The sequence below is a fragment of the Halyomorpha halys genome, unplaced genomic scaffold (assembly GCF_000696795.3).
Source record: "Halyomorpha halys isolate HHAL.00 unplaced genomic scaffold, Hhal_1.1 Scaffold375.1, whole genome shotgun sequence".
In the NCBI taxonomy this organism is placed as follows: Eukaryota; Metazoa; Arthropoda; class Insecta; order Hemiptera; family Pentatomidae; genus Halyomorpha; species Halyomorpha halys.
The window spans coordinates 14,420-42,400 of record NW_027105275.1 but is presented as its reverse complement, the minus strand read 5'-3'; the positions used below and the strand labels follow the sequence as shown (position 1 = coordinate 42,400).

The following is a 27,981-nucleotide window of genomic DNA, read 5'->3' as shown; positions in this document are numbered from 1 at the left end:
TTGTTTTCCTTTTGTAACTATGTGTTTGTATCTTTTTTAGCCCTGACGAAGCCCTGCAACGTGGGGCGAAACGTTGGCTCAATAAAATAGTATATTCTACTATTTGAGTTTTTTTGACCGCACCCGGACCATATTCCTTTCATCTTAAAATGTAAAACCAGTTATTTTGATTATAATATTAGTATTAGAGTAAATACCATTCGACTTACTAACTAATAAAGTTATTCAAACAGACTTACTTTATCTATTTTTAAGATTGAACAGAAACATAATCATTAGAATAGTTAAAAATGCTAATTTAGACACTAACCACAGATAGTCAAGATGAGGATGACCTACAAAACCAAATACTGGTGACATCAATCCAATGCCAACTGCAGCTAACTGGACAGTGGTATTAATTTTACTTATTCCAGTAGGAGCTAGTTTGGCAGTAGCATGGGTAGCATCAAAATAGCGAGCAAGTGTTTTCTTTAAAAAAATATATAGATATTTAATTAGGTTTTCTAAAAAAATGTACAACAAAGTTTAATATATATACGAGGGCTGTCCAGAAAGTAACAGACGCTTTGGCTTATAGTGGCGGTGGGTGGGGTTAGAGCCGCCATCTTGGTGTCTGAACGTTACTACATTCAGTACGCATCCAGCTGTTGTACCGTGAGGACTGTGTGTTCTTCACGTTTTTCTCAGTGAGTCGTCAAAATGTGCCCTGCAATAGAAAATCCCGCGACTTGTGAAGTGCGGTCTGTGATTCGATTTTTGTTGACTCAAAACAACAGGCCAATTGAAATTTATCGTCAGCTTTGTGATGTTTATGGACAGGAGATAATGAGTAAAAGTCGAGTGACACAATGGTACATTTATTTTAAAAATGGCCGTACCAGTGTTCATGACGAGGACCACAGTGGTAGGCCTGGCTTTGTGACTGATGACCTGGCAATGCAAATCAATGACTAAATTCGTGAAAACTATCGTTTCACGATTACAGAACTGTCAGAACATTTTCCCCAAATTTCATGGAGTTTGGTGCATTAAATTGTGGTGGCGAAGCTTGGTTACCACAAATTTTGTGCTCAGTGGGTTCCAAAAATCCTAACGGAAGACCATGAGAAACAGAGATTGGCTGTAGCACTTTCTCCAAGAATACAGCACAAATGGTAATGTAGTTCTGGATCGTATAGTAACCGGGGACGAGACATAGGTCAAGCATGTTAACAGTGAAACAAAACACCAGTCAATGGAATGGGCGCACACACATTCTCCTAAGAAACCACGAAAGTGTTTGCAAACGCTGTCAGCAAGAAAGGTCATGACTACTGTGTTTTGGGACTGCTTCTCGTTGATTTTCTGGAATGTGGAGCAACAATCAACTCAGAAAGGTATTGTGAAACACTAAGAAAATTACGGCTCACCATATAAAATAAGCGTTAGGGAAAACTTAGCACCAAGTTTTTTCACAATGCACGTCCACACACGGCCAATCGTACTCGGGCACTCTTGGATGGTTTTGGATGAGAGGTGTTTGACATTCCACCATACAGCCCGGATTTAGCGCTGAGCAATTACCACCTCTTCCCAGTGATGAAAAAATAGCTCAGTAAACAACGTTTTGATACTGACACCGAACTGCATGCCGATGTAAACCAATGGTTGAAATTGTAGGCGGCAGATTTCTATAGAGAGGGTATTGAAAAACCTGTACCACGATATGATAAATGTCTCAATTTGAATGGCAATTATGTAGAAAAATAGCTTAAGGGTGTACCTTTCAAATGTATACAATGAACTTTGAGTTCTTCTTTCAGAAATTTTTCAATTTGTAAAGTTTATTTCAAAACGTCTGTTACTTTCTGGACAGCCCTCGTACATATGTGTAAGTATATATTCTAAAAACTGTTAGTATATTCATTCAAACAAACATAAAACAAATTATATATTAATACAAAATGTTTTTAAAGATATAATACTGTCATATGTGTGAATTTGAAGATGGTCAGGGCTGCAGTAAAGAAGAAATAAAAAATAGTCCTCATCTATTTATTTACTGCCATTGTTTCAACCCAAAATGTAAATCTTCATCAGAGCTAAAAATAAAAAAATACAAAGAAGGTAGAGTCAATGTAAGAGTAAATAAATTTTATTGAGGATAAAAATATTTTTTTTATTTATCTTCATCCTCCTTACTATTTTATTTAAGTTTTTGATAGTTTGTATACATCCAATTTTACATCTTTTTTAAATCACTCATTTACTCCTACATTGACTCTACCTTCTTTGTAACTTTTTATTTTTAGTCCTGATGAAGACCTACATTGTGGGTCGAAAGGTCGGCAATAAATAAATGAATAGAACTATTTTTTATTTCTTCTTGACCACAGCCTTGACCATCTCCAAAATATTATCATTTTACACATATATCTACACAAAAACACTCAAACGTATATAAATAAACTGATAAAATTCATCAAAACTTGCAGAAAGAGTTTGCAGAAGATAAAAGAAATTAATGAACTTACAGGAGGAGGAAGTGACTTGTAGCGTATATAGAAGCCTGCAGAAGCTAAGGCAACATCTCTACTTAAAATCAGTCCAGTAAGAAATACTGAAAAATGTTATCAAAAATACACATTGAAAATATATTTCCACACATATAAACTGATTATATAATTTTTTAATAAAATATAATGAATGTTCCTCTGAGAAGACAAGAAAATGGAGGAGGGTGGAGTCGCAGATGGTAGGAGGACAGAACTTAAGTTGGTATAAAAAAAAAACACTTCCTGCATTAAAGTAATAGTAGCCAAATTCATCAATAGTAAAAAGAACAAATACTTTTCACATAAACATCTACCCACTTAATTTTTAATCTTTAAAGTAAATCCCATGAAGAATGTACCATATTAGTTCAAACATAAGTTACCACTATCCCCCATTTTGAACATTATTTTCTGGATAAAAATTAAACTACTAATAAGAAATTAATTTCCAAATTTAATACATTTCAAAAAGAAACAAACATACCAAAATTACTCATAGATGCTACATACATAAATAGGATCACAATAAATTTAAAATATTGTGATAAAGCATTTAACTTTAAAAAAAATTAGTAGTTGAATGAAAAAATGTTTTTTATTTGTCCATCTGCAAGAGACAATGTTTTTATTTCAACCATTCTTCAAATAATGGAGTAGTTCATAGTATCAAAAGAAAAATAAAGTACTGATATTTCCTTGTATCAGTTTCATTTCCTTTCTAATTATTTATTTCTGCTTAAATTTAACTATGCAACTAAGTATTGTCTTATCTTAATTGATTAAGTACCATTTATATCAGTTATTCTTCTGTTTTGGTTTTATGTAACAATCACTTTTGTTCTAAACTCTGAGCTTAAACATATCATTTGCCTTGAACATATGTATTATCTCTGAATCCGTTTTGAACAAATTATCTTGTTAGATTTTTTCTCTCCAAATGTGTGATAAAAAGTGAACAAGTTATAACTTATCATTAATATAAAGTATATTTTCTTGGATCAAGACCAAATGTAAGTTGATCCCAAATACAAGTTGACCTAGAATACTGGTCATACCGTAATTTTATGGAAGAAAAAGTTCAGAAAAGAAACACAACCTAAAAATACAGTTATTCCTAAAATAACCCTTTGTAAATGGAATTGTGTAGATGATGTTTTTAACAATACAATACTTTGAATTTATATGTAGCATAGTATGTATTATCAAAGAAACACCAAAAAATTACACTAGTTAGAATTAAGTAAATCATTTATTAGCATTTTCAAATTACTTTTAATAACAACGCTAGAAATGGATAATTGATGATTTTTTTAAAAATTTTATTTGGCTTATTTTAAAATTTATTCATACCTGGCATCAGGTCCACACATGTTAAAGAAATACAGAGTGAAGATATTAATATTTTATCAGCCATTGGATCTAAAAATGAACCTAATTTAGAGGCTTGAGATGCAAAATTCCTGGCAATTAATCCATCTAACTGAAAATAAATCCAAAAAATTAACTGAAACCATAAAAAACATTTTACAGATGAAAAATATAGTATGGTAATTGATATCATTTACATGTACAGACAATGAAGAATGAAACTTATTTGGAATTGAGACTACAATTACAATTATGTTAGCTTCAAAAGAAAAACAAAGGCAGTGAGGTAAATTAAAAGGTAATGATTTGATCTTAAATTTATACTAAAAATACTCAGTAGTTGCAATACAAGGCATGTCCAGAAAGTAAGAGTACTCAATTTTTTATATATTAAAAAAAAAAGACAGGAAATTGTAGGTAAATATGTTACTAATTCTTTTTACGTAATCACCTTCCCATTCTATACTGTTTGAAAGATGTGACATTTATTTTTTTCCCCCACCCATGTTAGTCATTATGTAAGCAGTGTGGTTCAACATGTCCCAACCAAACAAGTTCATAAGCACCTTAATGGCCTTAGTATGTGGGAGGGTGTTATGAAAGTCAATATTCTCTTCCACTTGCTTTGGATTGCTCTCTTGAGCTTTATTAGGGTTTCACATTATCGTGCTGTAGTAATCATCTTCGAAAGAAGGAACCTTATGACACCAGGCACTATCCTCTTCGTGGGATTTATATCTGACAAATTTCACAGAATAGACACTATAAGACAGTATTGGTTTCCAGTGCTAGTTGTGTACAGGAGATACCCCGATTTGCCCAACATTACTCTTATTTTCTGAAAATGCCTCATACAATTGTTATCAAATATGAAAAGATATTAAAACTATAAATTAAATTCTGAAAAAGTAATAAAAAAAAAAAATTATTTAGTCATTAGAATACATTCAACTTTAAATGAATCAAGTGCTAGGCAAGAAAATGACATTTGATTTAAATAAGAAGTGTAGGAAAATCTTTACCACAATTAACGAAGAGGAAAATACATAAATACAATAAGAACACAGTGACATGGTGATGATTTGACTACAAAAAAAAAAGGAGACCTTACTTTGAATATCACCTGTTTACTCTACTAGAGTAAATCACATAAATCTTTTAAAACATGGATTTTCTCACCCCAAAGAAATTTTATATAAAGTATACCTTTCCTGACTTCATAAAAAATTTTCAAAGATAAATGTGGCCTTACAGCTGAAGTGTTATTTAACATTTTTGTCAAATTTATCTATTTGCGACAGAAAAGTAAAATATGGGAGCACAATTCAGTTGGGCTCCATGAAATTAGAAATTCAACAATATGCCATTTATGACGTACAAGTGTAGGGTGCATCTATGTGGCTGGCGGTAATCCATGCACATCTAGGAAATACTAAATTTTAGGGCTTTAAAACACAGAGCCCTGTACATTCCCATGGAATGTTTTGCTGGGTCCAGATGTTTGTGTTGAAATCTTTAACATTTGACTTGTCACGTCTCAACCTGCCAGTTTGTCACCATCAGAGTTTTGAAACCAATTATTTTAAAATAACATTTATTGAAATAATGGTACAAAAGTAAGAATTGAGAGAATGATTCACTGGCACTTTGAGAAATTTGGAATCCAATGGTAATCATTTGTGTCGAATGGAGGTTGTATGACCCTATATTTGGTACCTAACCAGTTCTGAGGCTTAGCATACTATAATTACTTCCCTTTTCATAATTCAATTTTAGAGACAAACACAATTTTTTTTTTTAATCACAATAAAGAGTGAAAATTCAACAAGTGTAAAGTGGTAAGCAATAGTGAATAATGTGATGAATTCTCTAGGGTTGTATTAATTAATGTATTATGTATTAAGAATGAGGAATGAAGTTTTCATTTATTCCACTGTGAAAAAATAGTACCAAAGGACGGAAAATAGCAAAAAAATACTTACCAAGTCTGTTAAGCCAGCAAGCAACATAACGACAAAAGCAATATTGAATTCTTCATGGTATATCAAGTAACCTAAATACGGTGATGCAATAATACGTGCACAACAAAGGATATTAGGTATTGTCCATATATTTTCTTTCTAGAACAAACAGATGGGAATCATTATAGAATAACAACACACATAAAAAAAAAGGAAAAATAACCTGTACTACTACCATTCTTTGAGGATTTGGGGTAGATAAATATAAACTAGGGAAAAATTGAATTACTGCAAAATAATTTTTTTTCCAAATTAAACATTTGTTCAAAGTGTTTCTATCTATATATACATAAATAGTTGACTGTATAATTTAAAATATGAAGAAGATGGTCAGGGTGGCGGTCAAAAAATGAACAAAATAATTTTCAACTATTTATTATCCGATGTTTCACTCCACTTTGCAGGGCTGTTTAAGAGATAGGAAAGTATAAAAATGGGCTGTTTAACCTATCGTCATGAACAGCCATGATGAAGCCCTGTAAAGTGGGGCAAAACGTTGGACAATAAATAGTTGAAAATTATTTTGTTCCTATTTTGACCGCAACCCTGACCATCTTCTTCATAGTTTCTATCTACATTTAATATCTTATTTTCAATATTTACTTATTTAGTTTTTAAAAATATTTTTAGTAATAACTCTCCAAAAATCTGCACTACTTGTTTGGTAAATAGCTATTGCAATAATAATTGATTCAATTTCATCACAGGTTAAATAAAAACATAAATATTACATAGATCCACATACATATTTTCTTCCCCTAAGTTAAAAAAATTAATATACCTCTATTATAGCTTCCATCTTTTCTTTAATTGAAGACCTAGCAGCTCCAATATTTTCTAACATTAATTTACCTCTTTTAGTGATTTCATGGCGTGTAAACACTCTTCCATTGGTTTTATTATTGTTAGAAAATCTTTCTTTAGAAAGCTTTCTCTTAGAAGGAGTTTTTCGATTATCCAAGCTCAGTAATGAAATGCATGTTTTAGGTATAGGAATTAAACGGAGAAGAGCTTTGGAGCCACAAGTACTCTTTCCAAGCTTTAAAGAACAGAAGTACATAATGCTTCCGATTAATAGTGACTTTTCATTTCAATATAGTCAAACATCAATAGTTTGTAAAAGATCCACTATTTTTCTGATAACAGAGGAATAAATTTATTTTGGACGTGGTGCTGAAAAATAACAAAAAGCCAATCAATACATTTAAACATATGTGAATAATATATAAAAAGGCTAGGCTTATACATAAAGTATAACATAACCTAAAATAGCATTAAAATTCACTATTAATGTAGCAGACTATATGCTTATTTTAATCAGTCTTATATGTATGCGAATATTTAATTAATCCTTTTTTCAGTAATAGTTCTCAAAACAATTTCTGTAGCTGGAAATTGAAAACCCACTAATAAAGATTGCTACAGGTTAATACAGGCCTTAACTTCACTGAAAAGGATATATTGGGGGGTTTGCCGACCCCTTTTGAGGCAGCATAGCAAGAGAAAATAAACAGTTATGATCTAAATAAAGCAGACATTACAATAGTATAAGTAGGTTTTAAATTTCCCACTATTAGAGCCAGTTTTCCCCTTTTTTCTATTCAGTAAATTAATTGCAAAATGCATAACAATAAAATGTTTTAATTCAAAATAAATCAGTGACAATCATAAAAATATAAAATGTTGATACGCACCATCTCTACAATTTGAAAAGTAAGATAAACAGTAAACACTTTCTTGATGGGTAGATAAAAATATAAATCCTTGAATCTTTCCCAACAAATTTTCATAAAGCCAATTATTATATTACTCTTATGACTTTCCATTAATAACAATTTTCCAACACAATAATAAATTACAGAGCAATTTTATAACTAGTTAACACTTCTATCTACCATCCTAGTTTACTTCATTTGTAATTAATTTATGTATCATCTTTACATTATATTCATCATATGAAAAATAAGACATAATTATGAATATTTCATAAATATGTGAACTCAATATTTTCATAAACATCTAACATCTACCTTCACTATCACAATACAAATCATGCCATTTAGTAATCATAAGAGATCAAGTAAAGGGCAAAAAAACAAAACAAGGAGGAGCAATAACTCTCCAGAAATAAAGTATAAAATTAAAACTTAATAGACAAGGAGGAAATAAATAGGCATTACTTCATAGTAAACACCAAAAATCTGGAGGTACTAGGCTTACATATCAATTTAAGAGAAGTGTGATAGAAAAATTTTGCGATGTCTGAGAAATTAATCAATTATAGTGTACTTAAAATTGAAAATGAAATCTAGAGGGACAGTAGTACAACAAATTTGTATTCAATAATGAGAAATTTTAGAGAGATTAAAAGAATAAATGATAAAACACAAAATGATTTTATTATTAATGCCACAATTTTAAATAATATAAACTCACGCATATCCTTAGTCCAAAATAAATCGAAGAAAAATTTATAAAAATTCAAAAATCCAATTATTTCCAATTTTAAAACAAGGCGCCGTTCTTGAGCAACACAGTCAATGTCATTCATTCCTGCTAAGAGCTAACATAAACTGGTAGAAGAAATAAGTTAAAAGGCATTTTTAATACTCATCCTTTTGTAATTATAGTAATTTATTTATAAATTAAAGAGTTGTTATTACTAGAGGTACTAGTACACAACTAGCAGTGTTCTCGAGCCTGTTCGGTACACTATAACCTTAACAAAATAATTACTTTTTTTTTATAAATTATAATATTAAAATGAGTTCAATATTGATTAAAGAACTTGTTGTGTTAGGGATATCACAAATCACATTGAAAATCATGAAATAAAAAATGCATAATTCGCTAAATATTATAAATCGTTTTTTTACTTACTCTAGTTCTTCTTTTTTTTGTAACGTAATGATTTTAGGTGATTAGTAACATTTTTAAATGTAGATTTTTCTTAGAACGTTTATATATATGGGCTAGTCTCTGATTTTGGCACTATTTCAGTTATAGATCTTTTATGAATGATTAACCACCTGGTACATCGGCTAATCAGATTCTTGGTTACGTAGACAACATTGTGGTTTAAGCAAGACGTGAAAAAGGTTAAGTGAGGTACTCATTAAGTTGGACCATTAAAGTAAAGAGTTGGATTCGTATTTATAAAATGCGAGGTAAAGTCAACTTCCGAAGCAAGCGGATCGTCGCGTAATCTAAAATACAACAATTTCACCTTTCAAACTGTTGATAATTCCATATACCTTGCTTGGAACTGAAATTAACTCAAAAAATAAAATCAGTGATAATATAAAGAAAAGAATAATTAATGGTAATAAATCGTATAATGGTACTGTGAACTTGATCCGTAGCCATAACCTCCAAACGTTTTTAAATTTCGAGCTGATTAGTTAGATTAGGATCATTGGGAAAACATCAGGATTTTCTGGGAAAAAAAATTAAAGCTCTAAGAGGACGTAAAAGCAAAGCAGTGAGAAACATGAAGAGTGAGGAAGGAAAAGTAGTCACAGAAGACAGAGCTATTGGAGGTCTGGAGACATCATTACATGAATCAGTTTGGTATTGATGATCACCAGTCAACCGACGGAAATGGAAACTGGAATGAGGAAGAGTACGACGAGGTGATTGAGAAAGAGGAAGTAGAGAGAGTCATATACAAAATGAGAACAGAAAAAGCGCCAAGATGGGATGGTGTAGTAGCTGAATTAATAAAGAATGGCTGCCCTGAGCAGGTGCGAGCATTGCAAGTCCTTTACCAGAAAGCCTGGGATGAAAAAAGGATTCCTACGAATTGGGAATATAATATTATAATACCAATCCACAAGAAAACATGTCAGGCAGAATGCTCTAACTATAGACCTATATGCCTCTCGCCAGTCGCGTACAAGCTATATACATCCATATTGGTGGGTCGCTAAAGACCACTAGTTGAAAACCTAGTAGGAGAAGAGCAAGCAGGGTTCACCCCCGGGCTTCAAATCCATGACCACATTTTCTCATTAAGAAATATTTTATAGAAATCCTGAGACCTGGATAAAAATATGTACCTGGCTTTCCTTGACCTCAAATCTGCCTTTGACTCGGTTCCATGAGATGAAATATGGGAAGCTCTCAGAGCGAAGAACGTTCAAGAAACTTGACAGAGGCGATTAAATCTATATATCAAGAGCCTAAAGGGATAGTCAGGTTGAACGGGCTAGAGTTAAAATATTTCAATATTGCAAAGGGGGTCAAACAAGGAGACACCCTAAGTCCGTTGTTGCTTATAGATAAAGTGGCATCCATTTGTAAAAGAAGAACGGACAGGACATTCCTGGGACGAAGGAATCTTAATCCTGTAGTGATACAGCTTATCTACGCCGACGACGTGGTATTAATTGTGGACTCAGTTGATAAGTTGTAATTGATATGCATATCTACATATATGAAATGAGGATATCTACATATGAGAAATGGAGATTAATTAGACGTGGTGATAGACTTCACCTACCTGGGTACAGTGATAGAGGGATCTGGGAAAGTAGACTAATAAGATTAGAAAGGCAAATTCAGTTTACTACTAGATATGTAACACTGTGGTAAAGAAGAGGGAAGTGAGCAAAAATGTCAAGCTACATATCTTCAAGACAGTGTATCTGGCCATACTCTTGTATGGAGCGGAGAGTTAGATAATTACAGACCGACAGGAGAGCAGAATCACCGCTGCCGAATTGAAATTTTTGCGGAGGACGGTTGGAAAAACAAGGAGGGACCGAGTTCGTAATAGAAGGATTTGTCAGGAGTTACAGGTAGCCCCGTGAAAGAGATCTTTCAAGCTCGACAGCTGACGTGGTTCGGCCATGTTATCAGGATGAACCACCACAGAGGACCACCAGATCCTCTAAAGACTATGGAATATGTCCCAGATGGCAGAAGATCTAGGAACCGCCCTAGGATGTCATATCTCAACTACATTGAGCGACTCTATAGAGCGAAGGGGAAGGACCTCGGACAAGCGAGGGACCTAGGGAGAAATAGGGAAGAGTGGAATTCCTGGCTGAATGCTCCTTTACGCTGAGAGGCGTTAAAGAGGAAAGCTAAAGAAGAAGAAGAAGAGAATATTATTATAATAAAAAAAAGATAATTGATAAACACTATAATAATAAGTTTGTCTAGCATACTTTAACTATTGTGCTTCCTGTAATCCTTCTTCTTTGGATTGTTTTGTTTTCGAGATGTTCTGTTCAAATTTGACAAGTAGATATTTTAAAGTATTTGTGTACATTGTCATCGTTTAAAAATAATTTTGTGTCCAAGTTCTAGTCTGCTTGATGTTTAAAAGTTTTTAACATTGAACGAAAACTATTGGTGGATAATATATTTGTTTATTGATATATATAAAATCACCAAAACAGGTAGGTGATATGTGACGATAGTATTAGAATTTGTTCAATATTTACCTTTTCCTGTTAAAGTAGATTAAGAAATAAACTTTCTTGAATATTTAATTTTGATATGTTTTTATTATGAATAATACAAGTTGTTGCATTTTATTTACCACTTAAAACTACTAACTTGATTTCTTTACTTTAACTTTTGGTTTCATGAATTTCTCGATATTGTTTTGTTAAGTATCTCGAAGGATATTGTCTAGAGATTCTAAAGGGTCTCACCAAATTACAAGCCACTATTTTGAGGCTGGAATTATCTAGTCCCTATCTAAACATGCCGGTAAAATGTTTAACATGCTTCAATGTCAGCCTCACTGTAGCAAATTAAAACGTTGAACATGGCTCAATTTCAGCTCTCAACTTGTTAATCTATCAGTATGGTCTTGTAGATATTTAATGAGATATTGATGTAATGGAATATGTTTCATGAATACATTATTTTTCATTTGTTCCAGCATGGATGTTGAGATACCTCCAGAAACAACCGCAGATTTCCTTATTCGTGTTGGCCTTTATATAGGTGCTATTTTCCAGCTTACTTGCATTTTTGCTATCATAATTCTACCTGATAAGAAAAATGATACTATTCAAAAAAAGGTATATTTTTATATCAGTATGTATTGTCTATGTTTTTTCGAGAAAATTATTTATCCCCTTAATTGGGGAGATAAATTTTACAGGTGCATGTGTAACAAGTATAATTGATTTACACAGACTCAGACTCTTTCAGAAACATGTTTGCCAAATATCGATCATGCATAAGTAAATATAATTATTCAGCAGTAAATGATTGTTTTTAATATAATTATGTATTGTTTACTTGGTCACAGTAGATTGATTATTAAGGTAGGATTTCCAGGGCTAAGTTTTTTTATTTAATGTACTACAGTTCCTCTTTGGTAGGGATGGTTTGGAACTGGTGGAGCCATTCTGTGGAACCTAATATGTACTTTAAGCCCTTTGGAAATGCTCCAACATGGATTGCATAATGGCTATGATTGATGTTGTTTAGAATTCTCAACTTGGCTAATTGAATCAGGTTAAAATTGGAGCCAGAGCTGTTGGTGTATTAGTTGGCTATGGCCGGAATTCTTAATTTGATTCAGCATCCCATCTAAGCTCTGATATTTGATTATATTAATAGAGGAAATTCGTTTCATCTTCATTCTCTTTTATTTCTTCACTATTTTACATTGCTTTAGGGTATAGTCTCGTACAAAAGACACCCCTAACTATATACAATGTTCAAATTAAAAGAAAAAAAAATAAATAGATAAGAATAATGCTTCTTAATAAAAGGGGAAAGTAAAATTTATAACAAAAAATAATGATATTGGTACACTTAAATAAAACAAACAATTGCCCTCTAATAGTAAAAAGAAACAAGTTAATTTGAAAAAAGGACAAGAGAAGAAAAGAGAAAAAAAAATAATGAATAAATAAAATGAGTAATAATAATAAGTAAAATAGAGGTAGTTTGGCTATTAATTAATTTTATATTTATTAAAATTTATAGCAGAATGTCCAGCAGCAGTCTGAGCTTCAGTCTTCAGGTTGATGTTGGGTTTCCCAGGTTGTAGGTCACTGCCCCTTTAACTGTCGGCAACTGGGAGTGGAACTTCATGAACCATTTTTTGATGTAATCCTCTATTGAAATAGCGTTGGCTATGAATAAATAGAATTAGCTATTTCTTATGAACCAAGGAGCATTAACTGCGATTCTTAGGACTTTATTTTGAAAAGATTGTAGTTTTTTCCTTTTCGTAAAGGATGCTGCTCCACAGACTTCACACCCATACATCAGCAGTGGCCTGAGAATGGTTTTAAATATAAGAACAGTTTTTTCTGGTTTTAATTTGGAATTTCTGTTTAGGATAGGATATAGCATTGCTAATCTTCCATAGGTTTGAGTTAGTTTGATGTTGATATGGTGATTAAAATTATCTTTGTTATTCTATGAGATATTAGTAAATATATAACCATAATCCTCATCCTCTTTGATTTCAGCAAAAAATAAAACATCACTGATTCTCCTATTTTCCATTTATTCCTATTTGATGTCACCAGCAGCCACAAAGTCATGAAAACCTCTTTTCTTTTATCTACTGATTATTTTCACATTATTACTTTTTTTTTTATTGTTTGTTTTTTTTTTTTTCAACTTCTTTCTTCTTTGTTTTAGCATGGTTCTTAACAGTTTTGCACTGGTGATTTCTGAATTCCTGTTTTTCTTGCAAACCTTGTATTAGTATCCAAAAAATATTTAATCTGACATAGACGTGATATTATTCTGGACCAATAATCCACTTAGCAAATTTCATCTGGAAGATGTCTGATAGATATCTTGATCGATAGATAAATAAAAGATGTGCTGAAAGATCTCTAAAAATACACCTTATAAGCCATTTTTAGCCCTCTTTAACATATCTGTAAAAATATTTAAAAAATACATTTCATCCCACTTATTCAAGTACTGATCTCAAAAAATACTCAAAGGTTGAAAACGTCTTTGTCTAAAATTCGTTTTCAAATTCTCGCTCTTTTTTTTACCTATAAACTTTCTGTTAGATAAGCTCATAACATATACAGATATGAAAAATAAATAACTTGAAAATTATCTGTCCTTGTATTTCATTTTAAGTGTAATATCAGTCTTATGTTTAATATTTCAATTTTGCATTTTTGAACCTCGTTAAAATTGTTACACATTTGTAAAATACCATTAAATTTCTATAATTTTTATTTAATCATCCGAAAATTTATCTCCTATGATTATAATTAAATTTTAATTGCCACCTACTTATCTAAATACTATCTGTTGTTAACAAAAGACATTTTCATAGTAGTTGAGTGTGATCTTTATTCTAGATTAAAAAGTTCATTTCAGTAAAGGAAAATATATTAATAATTGTTTTTATTTTGTAGAATCATGCAGATATTTCTGATCAAGAACATTGGGACTCATCTCCAGCAAATCCTCCCCGAAGTTTTCAACATAAAACAAGAAAGCAAGATAAGAAAAAACGTCGATGATGTTATGATATAAATTGATAATATCCTGTTATCCCAGGATCATGCTCTCTACTAATTTTGTATTATGTCTCTAAGTGTTTGAAAATAACCTACAAACCTCTTACATAGAATAATGGAGTATTACCACTTGGATGTTTTTCTCATATCTCTATTTTCACGTGAAACCATCACATATTAGATCATATTAATACATCACATGATTTGTGTTAACTTTTTACTTATTACATTATGTTATTAATTACGTTAACTTTCTATGTACTATGTATGTAAAATACATTTATCTATTTCAATTGAAAATTTGAACAATTATGCTAGAAAATATTTTATAAAATAAATGAATTAGTTGTTAAGCATACCTGTAATCTATCTTCATTAATTATAAAATGTCTTTGGCATAAAACTTTGATTACTTCAGAGCCATTGTTAGATTTTTGAGTCATTTGTTAATGATCCTACTGGATTAAATTTGTTAAGTTACTTGAACTATGATGTCATCTATAAATTACCTTCCAAACCTAGCCAGAGTAGAAATCTCAAGAGCAATTCAAACTTGGTTTTGAATCGTTTCATCCTTTGATACTTTGAAATCAATTAGGGATGCCAAAAATTAATATTTTTTTAGTGATAATTAAGATAATAAATCCTTAAGACTTTGATGAAGAAAAACTTATTTCATACTTATCTATCTAATGAAATTATGTATTTTCACAAATTTTCATAAAAAATAGTGGATATTCATTGCTTTCATTTTTACTTCACAACTTCAATTCCTTTAATTCACAATAAATGGCTACAGACTTCTACTATATTTTTTAGAAATTTGAAGATAATAGTAAGAATTAATTATACAAATTTAAGACCATAAATTTGTTAATAAATGTTGTAGTGTGATTGTTTGTGACTTTGTGTTAAATTATTAATTATAATTTAATTTATTTAAAAATGGAGTGAATTTTTTTTCCCTCAATTATTGTAATGTTTTCTTTGAGTTAAAATTTTCTACTCAAATTTTGTTGCAGCCTATTATCAACATACTTATTTTATCTACAATTACTACACACGGTTTAAATTTATGATGATTTAATGCTGATTATGTTTTTGTGATTTATTTTTCAAAATTAGTTTTGTTTAATTTCAATATTGTTCTATTGATGTAAAAGCTACTATAGTAGACTTAAGATTAAATCCATTTATTGTCCATTTTTATTTTTTAGAAATTCTTAATTTAATGCTAATAAGCAATATTCTTCTTCCACAAAATAAAATCATGTTTATATGCTCATATCACTAAATGACCTTTCTTCAATAGTTACTGTTTAGAATTCCAAAAATAATATAGCATTTACAACATCTGATTAATGTGAAATGTGGTAAATTATGTTGAGAGATCCTGTTATTCTCCTAACTGTTAAAACTAACAAAATAGATCCATATCTATGGAACCTATTACAGTTTATTGGTAAATGTTTTAAGTCTACGAAACTTGAGTATTATTTATTTTTTTAATTATAAGATTTAAGGAAGTTAGGCTTTCATTTTATGTCATTAATTATGTACATTTTTTAAAATAAAAATATTTATTTATAAAAGTGTGAAAATATTTGTATACTTTAATTTTGCAGAATTTGTTTTGAGTTGCTAGTTAGTGTTTCACAATAACATAATACATTAGATTAAATAAAGTTTGTGTTTTTATTTATATTCTTTAAACATTTTTATTGATAGTCTATGTTTTGACCAACTTTGCAAGTCAGTTTCAGGGCTTATGACTGGAGTGACAGTTCAGAATGTTACTCTTGTCAAAAGTTCACAACTATCACTCTAGTCATAAACCCTGATGAAGAATAGAGTGATATGAAGACCTGTTTGATCAGACATAGGCTTTCAATAAATAGTTTTTTATTATTTTGTGATACTTCTAGACCATCTCCTGGACCATCTTATCCTTAATAAATACATACATATTTTATAAAAAACTTTATTTTGATTATTTTTTTGGGGGGAGGGTTCATTTTTCATTAATAAGTATCGATCATAAAGATTGAGGAAAATAAATTGAACCACATTACATCCACAATTTTTTAGTATAGAACTATTTAACAATAAACATACAAAATTAATTCAGAAATGAAATCTAATAACTAAAAAGAAATAATCTTTGAACATAATTAACTATACAATTATATCTACAACTAACTGCAAAACAGAAAAATTACTTATTTGTTGCTCCATTAGCACTTTCAGTACATTCATGCACTGCTATAGTTGCAAAAATAAAAATATGTGTAACGGAGGAAGAAAGAAAGAACACCTATGGAGCTCTTTTCCTCAGTTGACCCTATTTTGCAGTATACCACCATCCAGATTAAGATTTCTCCTGCCATATCTCGGACACTTAGATTCTGTCACGCCACTCGCTTCCTTTTTTTCTCTCAATTTGACCTTGGCTCACAAATTTTTCAGTACCATAACATTATTCCTCTCCGATCATCGCACCTGTTTAATACCAAAAAAAAAAAATCTTAAAAGAGTAAACTCCATAACTGTTTAGATGGAGTGATTTTATGCCACAATCGCTTGTACCATCCCCTCTTGGGTTCCAACCCCTTTTCCGGCTGATACACCCGTAGGTGATCACTGAGATTACTGTGAAGCCTCTCAATCCCTCATCAGCTCTTAGAGTGTTGAGGAGCTACAATACTTCATATAATTTCATTTTTTCTGTGACATATACATTGTCAAACTCTCTCCCACCATTAAATGAGATCCTGTCTCTGGTCTCCCCTCATTCGAGCTTTTGTCAGCAGATGACTGTTCACCATTATCTGGCCTCAGTATGTCCTGATGTTCCTCCTCCCTCGGAGTCCCTCCTAGCTCTTCTCCCTAGCTGTCCTCAATTAACGCAACACACTAAAGTCTGTTTGCCACTGCATTTTCTTTCCCTTGCTTGTAGGCGATGTCCATACTATACTGGCTGAGGAGTTCCTTCCATTGAATGATTCTTGCATATGACTCTCAGTTTCCCAACCTATTGAAGAGAACTATTGTCTATGTGTACTCCAAATGACCAACCTATTCTAACCGTGGTGGGGGATCAAGTTTTCATTTCATGGGACCGAACTGCCACCTCCAGTAAGTCCGCATCCTTCCTATCTAGTAGGTTAGCAGATGCCATCTCATAAATCCTCGCCATCAAGCAATCACCCCCTTTAAAAAAATTGTTTAACTCACCCCTATCTGCGCCTATTTCTAAGTCTGATACAGCTTTTCTTAAGTCTTGAGGATGTGGATTTTTATCCATTAATGCGCGTTTACATGCGACATAGCCATCGTGATCTCTGACATCGTTGGGTTAGGGTTGTCAGACACTGCTACTCTTAACACTCCATTTCCAGTAATTTTTATGATTTATCAAGACAAAGGACTAAAGAAGAAAGAGAACAAGAGAAAAAATGATGTATACTGAGAAGAAAAAGAAAAAAATCTTGAGATCTAATTCTTTAGTATGGTAACATATGTTTTTTTATTATGTTAAAACAAATGTGCTTTTTTGTTTTTTATACTGTAAAGACAAAATGATACCTTCGGATCACAATTATTGAGTGTATATACACCGGCTCGACCGTCTCTTCTCATTACGCAGTCCGTCATCTTAATCAGTCTTTGCCATGGTAGGCGAACTTCAAAAGTTGGCTCATCCCCCATGAGGACAAAGCGGGCGGACGTACCTCCTTTCGAACTAATCTCTAAACATAAACAACCTACCCACAGCAGGTGCTCCATCCATAACCCACAGGGGTATAAAGACATTTTTTTTTCTTTGTTAAACCTTAGCTTTAATTATTGTAATAGTATGGTTAAGTTCTTTTATTTCTAGTTTATATGTTTGGTATATTTTGTTTGCAAATACTTTCATTTTATTATGTTCAATTATTCAAAATACAATAATTATAAAATTCGACATTTCATTTCTTTTATTTTTATTACTCTTCACAGTTGGGCTAGCAAAGGTTTCTTTTGAACCTCTACCCGCCGTAACAATTATAGTTTTTGATTTATTGTACAAAACTCATTTGAGTTAAACTTCAGCCAGTAACCTTATAAAATTAAGTAAGAAGTTACTGATATTATAGGAGATAAGTGGGAAATTTAGTTATGTGGTGACGTCATAATATGAAGTAGAATCTACTTCTGTTCTAGATTTTAGATTATATCTTCTAGGAATTGTAACCTCTCGTTATTGTTAATAGGGATTCAAATTCAACTGTGTCTTCATGCCTTTCTTATAGTTTTTATTTTATTCTCATCAGTTAACATGATTTCCATTAGAAATATTGCGGTTAAATGCAAACATGTATCATTTATTACAGTATGTGTTTTGTTTTAATGTTATGATTCCTGGTTTATGATATTTTGATTTGTATTATTGGGTTAAATTTTTTGTTAGATGACAGCCAACAAACAATTCCACTCTAGTTCAATGAAATGTCTGCCTCTTGTTCCAATTGTTGTGGAAAATACTGGAAGAGGAGAAAGATCATATGATATATACTCCAGGTTGTTGAAGGAAAGGATTATTTGTGTCATGGGTACTGTAAGTAGTTTTGTTTTTTTTAATTTGTATTTTTGTCCCTTTAAATCTTATTGGGGAGGATGTTATTGATTTATTGGTATCAAGGACAGTATTTGATTTTTGACTTTTAGCAGTAATATATCTCTGTTAAAATATTCCTTAAAGTAGCTTGTTGACTGATCCTGTACCTTTTCTACTATTACTTGGAGCAAATGTGGACAACTATGTGATAACTTTTCAAAGTTAATTAAGGTAAGATTAACATATAGAAGTTTATGGGCCTCGCTGTACAGCTTGTGTTATACTTGGAATGAAATTAGCTTGAACCTGTTAGAAAATTGTAACATTTAAATAAAGTCATTTTGCCATATATAAACATAACGGATTGGTTTATGATATAAAGATTTTTTTTTAGTTCACTCAATTGTTCTGAACTACCAATTCTGTTGATGTAAGATTATAAGATAAGTCTCAATTTCAAACCAGTTGTCTTATATTGTTCATTAGCAACAAAACTTTAAAACTTGTTGAGTTGCACCAGTTAAATGTGTGGACATAATATTTGCTGTGTTTCTGGCAGCCTGTTTTAATATAAAATCTTTGTGATAACAGTTCACTAGTGATGTTGGAATGACTGGCATTCCTCACTCCTTATCTTAGTAAGTAAGCATATTTTTCCTCCTTGCATATTCCACAGTTTACATCTGTTTAATGTAGGATAAGACTACATCAATTATTAGGTACTTGGCATTAGGAATATTCTCACCGATGTGTCTGTGGTGAGTGAGGAAACCTGTTTAGTTCTTATTTACATCATCTTCTATATGTCATTTTGTACGATAACAGTACTTACGTGTCACTGTTACTCATATGACCATGTTCAATTATTGTTGGTTATAACCTACTCTATTGTTATAACTGGTTTAATTGTATCAGAACTGTGGACTTATATGGTGCTATCAAACCTCCAATGGATCCTTTTCAGTTGATATTGGGGTCTAAGTATTTATAAGTAGGAATTGTTTTGTATGCATATAACAATGTTTTGATTTTCATTAAATAAATCTAAATACCTTTCAATATACCTTAATATTATACCTTTCAATATACCTTAATATTATACCTTTCAATATATCTAAATACCTTAGCTGTTCAACCTTTCGCTTTGAACAGCCCTGATGAAGCCCTGCAAAGTGGGGAGGAATGTCGTACAAAAAATAGTTATAAACTAATTGTTCTTTTTTTTACCACAACCCTGACCATCTTCTTATCTCTAAATACCTTTCTTTCTTAGTGCAAGTAATATAGCTCATTATTTTATTTGTGCTAGTTTTTGGCAATGAATTTCTAGATGTATTATTTATCTACATATAGTTTTTATTTGTTCTTAACGTTAACATTTTGATGATTTTGAATACCCAGATGATAATATTATCTTATCTGCTGAATTATTTTATGTGATCCTAATAATACCAATTTCAAAAGAATATGGTGATATAATTTTTTTCAGATTCCGAAAATTCTTGAATAGCATAAGTGTTATTCTAACACTATCTAAGGTGTTGATTTAATAAGTGATTATGAACATAGTATTTTTTTTTATTTTGTTTTAATTTGATGGATAGAAAGATTCTAACAGCTAATATTCCTTTAAATATTTGTCAGATCACTGATGAAATGTCTTCTCTTGTGGTTGCTCAGCTTCTGTTCTTGCAGTCAGAAAGTTCGAAGAAGCCAGTACACATGTACATCAATAGGTAATGTATTAATTGATTATTATTTTTTTCTTGAGAATAAATTACAAATAAGTTAGAGTATTTTACCTAGTGGTTTTGAATGGCTGGTTCTAAAGGTAGGGACACACTAAATTGGTATTGGATGAGTAATGTGGTTGGTATATTATTGTTGATGATTGTAAATTATTCATATGTATAATGTGGATGTCAATATTAGTGAGTAGTTGTCAATGTGTATTGGGCCATACATGAATGTGGCCTTTCTCTAGTTGATTCTATTAACCCTTTTGTGCCTGCTTTTGTGTTTCAGTAATGAATTTAAGCAGATTATGGCATCTACCAATCTAAGAAAGTATTCTAAAAAAATAATAAAAGATTGGTCTTTTATATTTTAGTAAAATTTATATTTTATGTTTTATTATGCCTATTTTATTTAATACATATTTGTATGAAATATAAATATAAATGACAACAAAATATTATTGCTGATGTCTGAAAACAAATTGAAAAACAACTCTTATTTCTAATATTTAAAGTTTTTAAGCCCCACCTACTTTTGACCATAATATTGTTCCTCTGCCATATATCAATAATTTGTAACTGGATGATCCCTTTGATGCAGCTTATGCCAGTTTTTATGTGAGGTTATGTTAAAAACTATGGGATCTACTAAAAAAGGAAATGAGTTTTTTTTTGGTAGAGTATTTAATGGTCTTTCATTTTGAATATAAAAAGATGTTTACATGGGTTGACTGTTTTCAAGATATTTGTTTAAATTTCTGTTTTTTCAGTTCCTGATAGAAGCTTACTTCCTATTCATTAGACTTTTGATATTCCCTTCAGTTCACATCACTAAGCATGTGTACAAAGTAATAAATGTATTGGATTTAATTAAAACAAGCAAAATTTGAGCATATTTTGTTTGAGCAATAGGTTTACTGAGAATGACAGTTCAAACAATTTAAGATAAAATAACTCTGCTTAATGAATAAGCACTTTAATGGATTTAAAAATAGGTACATACTTATTTGTTGGACAGGACTTTACTTTAGTCATTTTCTAAGGATTAGAACATGACATAACTATGAGGACCACCTGTACTTCCATAATTTTACTTTATTCATATCCATATCTCTTGTCTTGACGTAATGTCATTCTTTATAGTTCAATAATATTGTTCATACATTACTATTTAGTTTATTTTTTTTTACTAATTTTATGTCTAGTGCTACTTTTATTATTTACTTTCTTATTATTTCTGTTATAGTATGTCATTTTTTCATCTTTTTGTATTTTTGTAATATTGGCCAAAATGTCAATTTACAATAAATTGGACTATCTTCTTGATTTATTATACACTCACCTATTAATATGCAATCATGTTTTTAGTTGCATATTTAGTTAAATATTTTGTATTTTGAGATCTTTAGTCATCATTAATCAATTTATTTTTTATTTACTGTGTTCTTTACATAGCAATACAGAAATCAATTTAAAAATTAATTGTCTTTATCCTTCTGTAAAGGATATTTTTTTTATTTCTGTCAGTAAACACAAATAAAAAAACTCTTGATAAAAATTTCTTTATCTAACTTTATCACTTATCTGTCCAAGGGTGGGAATTCGTTTAATATACATTTTGAATGTTATAAGCAGAAATTTCTTTGAACAAATAAATTTCAATTTTATGGGTGGAATACTTCAGTTTAAAATTTAAGTTTTACATAATTATAAATAAAAAAATTGGATTACATTTTAAGATTTATAGGAAGATGGTCTGGGTGGTGATCAAAAAAAGGTACTCAAATAATAGTGTGAAGAACTATTTATATAAATAAATAAGTTTTCCTTGCTGTTTGAGTACCTTTTATTGACTGCAATCCAGACCATTTTCCTTCAATTCTATACATTCAATCAATAACCTTCTAATTTAAAGATTTTTACATTCTTATTATAATTAAATTTTAGTAAATCCTTATCTTTAATAATTTAAAAATATTTAAATTACAAAATATAAGTAAATGCTTATATTTAGTAATTTAATATTTTTAAATTATAATTATGTAGGTATATAAACACTTCCCTTGGTCTCATATCTAAAAAAATAAATGCTTTCTCATCATGTATAGCTTGAAGAAATGAATGAATTAATTATATTTGATTTAGAAATACTTTATACTGACACAACTATTGTTGATTTACTTAGCCCTGGGGGAAGTGTTACAGCTGGCCTAGGAATATATGATACAATGCAGTACATAACACCTCCAATTGCTACTTGGTGTGTAGGACAGGCATGCAGTATGGCTAGTCTACTACTGGCTGCTGGCTCTCATAACATGAGACATTCCTTGCCGAATGCCCGTATTATGATTCATCAACCATCAGGAGGAGTTAGAGTAAGTTTTCTTTTTTTTGTTTGTTATATTTTTTCTAGTTATAGTCTATATATTCTATATTCAGTTATGCAGTGGAAATCGTGGAATGTGGTGAAAGACTAGGTGTTGATCTGAGCCACCAAAGTGTGATAGTTCTGTGACAGTCGCTGTAAGAGAATACTTTTGAAGAATGGGTAAATTGCAGGTGGCAGGGCATTAGTGTTCATCATTTCAAAGAGACCCCAAAAGCCAGTTGATGAAAAGCATATTCTTTAGGAGTCAACACGGGCCAACATTTTGAAACTCAATATTACCTATGTACCGTACCCTGTGTGGAGTCTCTTGAACCAGCAGATGGAAAATAGAAATTGGGTTCCTATGTCGCAAATGCAGCTGGGAGTCTAAAACGACCACATTGTGCTGAGTAAATGCCCCAACTCTCTCCTCAACACACACTGGCACGGTAGGGTCAAATAAAATTAATGAAGCTCCTTATAGAAAGGGATTTCACCTGCTTAGACAAGATTTATTATATTTTACTTTCATTTGTCATTGATTAGTCTTTATATTTAAAACTTATAAGTTGAATTCTTATGATGGATTATTAGAAAAGAGAAATATGGGGTCAATCAGAGGAGTATAGAGAGGTTAAAATAAACACTTTGACGAACAAAACAAAAATTAACATCAACAGATATCACCTAATATATAAATAAATAATACTGTGTTGTGATATTTAGCATGATGATACAATGGGTAGCAGCAATATACTTGTAAAATAAAGCATTTTGTTCTCTCTCTCTCAATATGGGACTTCAGAACAATTGATCAAAAACTACTGAACAGAATATATCTTATGGTACATACATTTTTTGGGGCAAGTTTAATATGGCTTGTAACTTATATTTGGTCTTGAAGAAATAATTTGTTCTAATCAATATATTGATGTTATTTTAGAAATCTAAAATTAACTTTTCGAAGTTCAATGTATGTATAAATCGCTAGTAAAATTACTATGCCATTTTGGTTTAATCCTTTTGCAATGATTACACTAATTTAATCATCTTGGATTATTCATTTCTACCAGTATAGTATTAATCAATTGATTTTTATTTGAAACTTAGCTTCTTTATTGAATTTAGAATTAGATTGGAGAAAGATAGTCCGGGTAGCCATAAAGGTATCAAAGTAGTAACAAAAACAATTTACTAACACAAAACTAGTTACTATTTTGATAGCTTTATTGACCGCCACCCAGACTATCTTCCTCCAATCTACTTCATAAGGTCAACTATCTTCTTCAAATATGAATTTAGAATTAGTTTATTAATGTAAAAATGTTTAAGTTTACAATGTATGTTTGTCCAAACTAAATAAAATACCTTTTCATTTCTTTTATCGTTGTTTTAGGGTCAAGCTACTGATATAATGATCCAAGCTGAAGAGATTAGTAACCTTAAAAGGCAAATCAACAGACTGTATTCACATCATACTGGCCAGCCTATTGATGTTATTGGTGAGTTCATACATAGAAGAATCTAATTTTTTTTTTATGTTTACTTCCATCAATATTCTATAAGCAGGGTGTCTAGTCTAGCAACAAGGGAAACAGGGAAAAGGCAGAGAAATTTTTAATTATTCCTAATCAGGTACACTGAACCTTCTGCGGCTCTTTTCCAACAGGGGCAATTTTTTCTGATTTGGCTTTCAAGCTGCTGGTCACCCAGGATAATCTGTAGAGCTTGAAATTACCAATTGCTGTTTTTAAGAGTTTCATGCTCCCATACCTGGGCAATGTATGGAGATAAATGAAAAATATAATGTGTTTTAAACTATTGTGTAAAAGTTCATTGTATTTTTTTTTTTTGTTATTTTCAATAATGAACTTTTGTAATTGCCCAAAAACATATAAAACATTAACCCTGACTTGATTGACTTTTCTCTAATTCTACTGGGCAGATTTTAGTGAGATTTGGTTCCCAAGCCACAGATAATTCCATTTCAGTCTTTATACCAAATCCTAAAAAATATTCAATCCATATAACTTTTTTGTCTAAAATTTCAACTGTTACAGAAGTGTACATATGTGTCAGTCTTTATTAATTATTATAGAAATAGTAAACCATTATGTAATAATTTGGAACTTTTTCTAATTATTATTCTCCAATGAATGAATCTGTAAAAGGTCCTACTCTCAATACAAATTAAACAATATAATTTTATAAGTGCATTTATTAAGTAAAAATAGTGGTGATTAATATGTTGCCATTAATAATTTTCTCATGCCAAATTAATTAGGAAAAGTCTGAAAAAATATGTTATTTCTTCATGCTAATTTGTGAGGCTCTTTAACTTTCTGATGAGTTTTTACTTTCTCTGAAGTTGGGTTGAGTAAAATATCTGATAATGTTTGAAGAATTTACAATTTCATTATGTTTGATATAGAAGTTATTCAATTTATGATTACAACAATAAATGTTTAAAATATTATCTCAATGTTCCGTTTTTGTTTTTTTGATACTATATTTTGAAGAAGAATCCAATTTTATTATTCTTTTTAATGTGGTAATTTTATACAAGTTTATATTTATCATATATTCTTTCACTTATTTTTAGAGCAAAATATGGAAAGAGATAAATTCATGTCACCCGTTGTTGCTAAGAAGTTTGGTCTTATTGATATGGTTCTTAATTCTAACGAAGGTGAGGGAGAAGTGGAAGGTGCTGTAAAAACATAATCTGTTGTTAGTTAAAAAAAATTATGTTGAAAATCTCTTGTAATTTTTATCTAAGTTATTTCTATTTTGTACAGTAGACATCCCATAATTGCCTTGAAAATAATTGTATATATTTACAGGAAAAATAAATTTAATTGTATAATGCATGATTTGACTGCCATTGTTACATTATACATTAAATAACTACTTAAACTATTAATAAATGATATTTTATTATAGAAACATAATTTATTGATAGTTAAAAAAAAAGTAATGTTAAGAATGTCTTGTATTTTTTATACAACTCACTTCTGTTTTGTACAGCAGACTCTCTATGATTCACTTGGAACTGATTTCAATTTTTAGAGACAAAAATAAATATAAAATTGGGTAATGCATAATTATGAAGTTCTCAGGACACTAAATATTAACCGGCATGAATGTTTATTCTGAAATCTGTTTAGAATGAATGTTCATGGTACTGTTTCTTCTCTTTTTAAATAGTCACATAAAATGAATTATTTAAACAATGTTAATTACTTTTTATTATTGCCAAACCAGTGGTTTACCTCCTTGCTGCCATTTGTTGTCCTCATCTGTTAGCACAGGGGGAAAACAACCAGTACAATATTCTCTCTGAATTGTTGTATTACATACGTACATATGTACTTAACTATATATATATATACATATTTATTTATTTTCAATCATTTATCAGTATTTTCTATTATTATTTTTGGTGCCTATTTTTCAGTTTTTGGGTATTAAAGTTTTTTTTTGTGCATAAACACCATTTGTTTTTATATTTATGTTTACTACATCATTACTTAGGATGTACTTTTGTAATTGACAATAACATGTTAGATTTTTGTATGTTTGATGCTTTCTGTCATTTATGTTGCAATTTTTCACTTTTATTATTTGATTTAAATTTTTAATTTACTGACATTAATTGGTTGCTTTACTATATAGTATTGATTTAAACATGTATGTACTTCTAGTCAATCAAAATACATATTACATATCATTTTATTAGATTTACACAACAATACTTAACGCATTTCTGCCCTTTGTGTAATCATATCAAATTCTTTATGATAACATAATAACTTTTGATTGATTGTATGATTAACACATTTATGTAATTGACATATAAATAATTGATTTTTAAAATCTTTACCATGATAATTACAACATAGTTACTTTTGATTAGTTGTATGATTAACACATTTATGTTATTGACAAATAAATGTTAGATTTTTGTATTTTTAGAATCTTCATCAGATTTAATGCTGTATATTTTTCAATTTTTAAGTAAAAAATTGTATTAAATTGTTTCTACTTGCGTATAATTTGCAGTTGGCAATGTTTTCGTAAATCGGTGCTCCCAAAAATTATGGAGAGTCTTCTGTACATACTTATATTATATGTTTTTCATAATTTTATCTTAGTTAAATATTGTTTTATTTTTTTAGATATAAATATCTAAAAGTTTTGTTAAAACCATCAATTTACATTGAATTTGTGATATGAATCTTGCAATGTAATTAGTTAGATTTGTAACAATAAACCAAGAAGTTTTATATTTTGTAAATATTATTTGATTTGTTAAAGCCTGAACTCTTATTAATAATATAATTATAATTTGTTTCATCCTCTGACCTCACATTTTATATATTTTTTAAATTTTTCCTTGCCTAAGACCAAAAAGTAAAGAACTAAAAATACAATTGTTCTTAATCCACATATTTTCTCTTCTAGGACATTTTAGGGATACTGTGCTCGTCTCTTTAGCTTTTATAATTTGTTATTTTTTTGAACATCACATCTACAATCAATTATTTTATTTCTAATTATTAATAGAAAAATCGGTCACAATCGGAAAAGAGGATTTTACAATTATTTTATACTTGTTTAATATGCTGTTGTCAAAATGATTTAAATTTACTGCAAAAACAATTCTGAAAGGAGTTCCCATCTATATTAAGTATAATTTTCCATGCTATTCATATTAAATATTTCAATTTTATTTTATGAATGTTGAAATTTGACTACTATAATTTTCTTTGTTATTAAAAAACATTGTATTGATAAAATGCCAATTTTATAAAACTTAAAAATTTTTTTATTGGTTTTATATTTTAGAACCTGATAATTGAAGACCAGGAGAATTGGTT

The 27,981-nt window shown here is 30.2% G+C and overlaps 4 protein-coding genes across 4 annotated transcripts in view; 3 read left to right on the top strand and 1 right to left on the bottom strand.

The window, feature by feature from the left end:
* CLS (cardiolipin synthase) overlaps positions 1-8,456 on the bottom strand; it is a 17,210-nt gene extending 8,754 nt beyond the window's left edge. The window contains exons 1-6 of the mRNA XM_014422547.2: positions 8,363-8,456; positions 6,708-7,099; positions 5,888-6,025; positions 3,888-4,017; positions 2,517-2,602; positions 311-471 (exon numbers count right to left, since the gene is read on the bottom strand). Of these exons, the coding sequence (XP_014278033.1) occupies positions 311-471; positions 2,517-2,602; positions 3,888-4,017; positions 5,888-6,025; positions 6,708-6,986 (794 nt within the window). The 5' untranslated portion in view covers positions 6,987-7,099; positions 8,363-8,456. The remainder of the gene's footprint in view (positions 1-310; positions 472-2,516; positions 2,603-3,887; positions 4,018-5,887; positions 6,026-6,707; positions 7,100-8,362) is intronic.
* Positions 8,457-9,483: 1,027 nt separating this feature from the next.
* On the top strand, positions 9,484-9,855 carry LOC106681933 (uncharacterized). Its single transcript, XM_014422529.1, has one exon. It carries the CDS (start codon positions 9,484-9,486, stop codon positions 9,853-9,855), a length of 372 nt encoding a protein of 123 aa, XP_014278015.1.
* A 1,288-nt stretch (positions 9,856-11,143) lies between these two features.
* LOC106681932 (protein anon-73B1) lies at positions 11,144-16,064 on the top strand. Its single transcript, XM_014422528.3, has 3 exons — positions 11,144-11,331; positions 11,823-11,964; positions 14,293-16,064. The coding sequence occupies exons 2-3, from the start codon at positions 11,824-11,826 to the stop codon at positions 14,398-14,400; spliced, it is 249 nt and encodes an 82-aa protein (XP_014278014.1). The 5' UTR covers positions 11,144-11,331; position 11,823; the 3' UTR covers positions 14,401-16,064.
* A 2,547-nt stretch (positions 16,065-18,611) lies between these two features.
* Positions 18,612-27,411, top strand: LOC106681943 (ATP-dependent Clp protease proteolytic subunit). The gene is made up of 6 exons (XM_014422546.2): positions 18,612-18,769; positions 18,848-18,994; positions 20,639-20,730; positions 22,916-23,108; positions 24,498-24,603; positions 25,704-27,411. The coding sequence occupies exons 1-6, from the start codon at positions 18,716-18,718 to the stop codon at positions 25,823-25,825; spliced, it is 714 nt and encodes a 237-aa protein (XP_014278032.1). The 5' UTR covers positions 18,612-18,715; the 3' UTR covers positions 25,826-27,411.
* Positions 27,412-27,981: the final 570 nt, after the last annotated feature.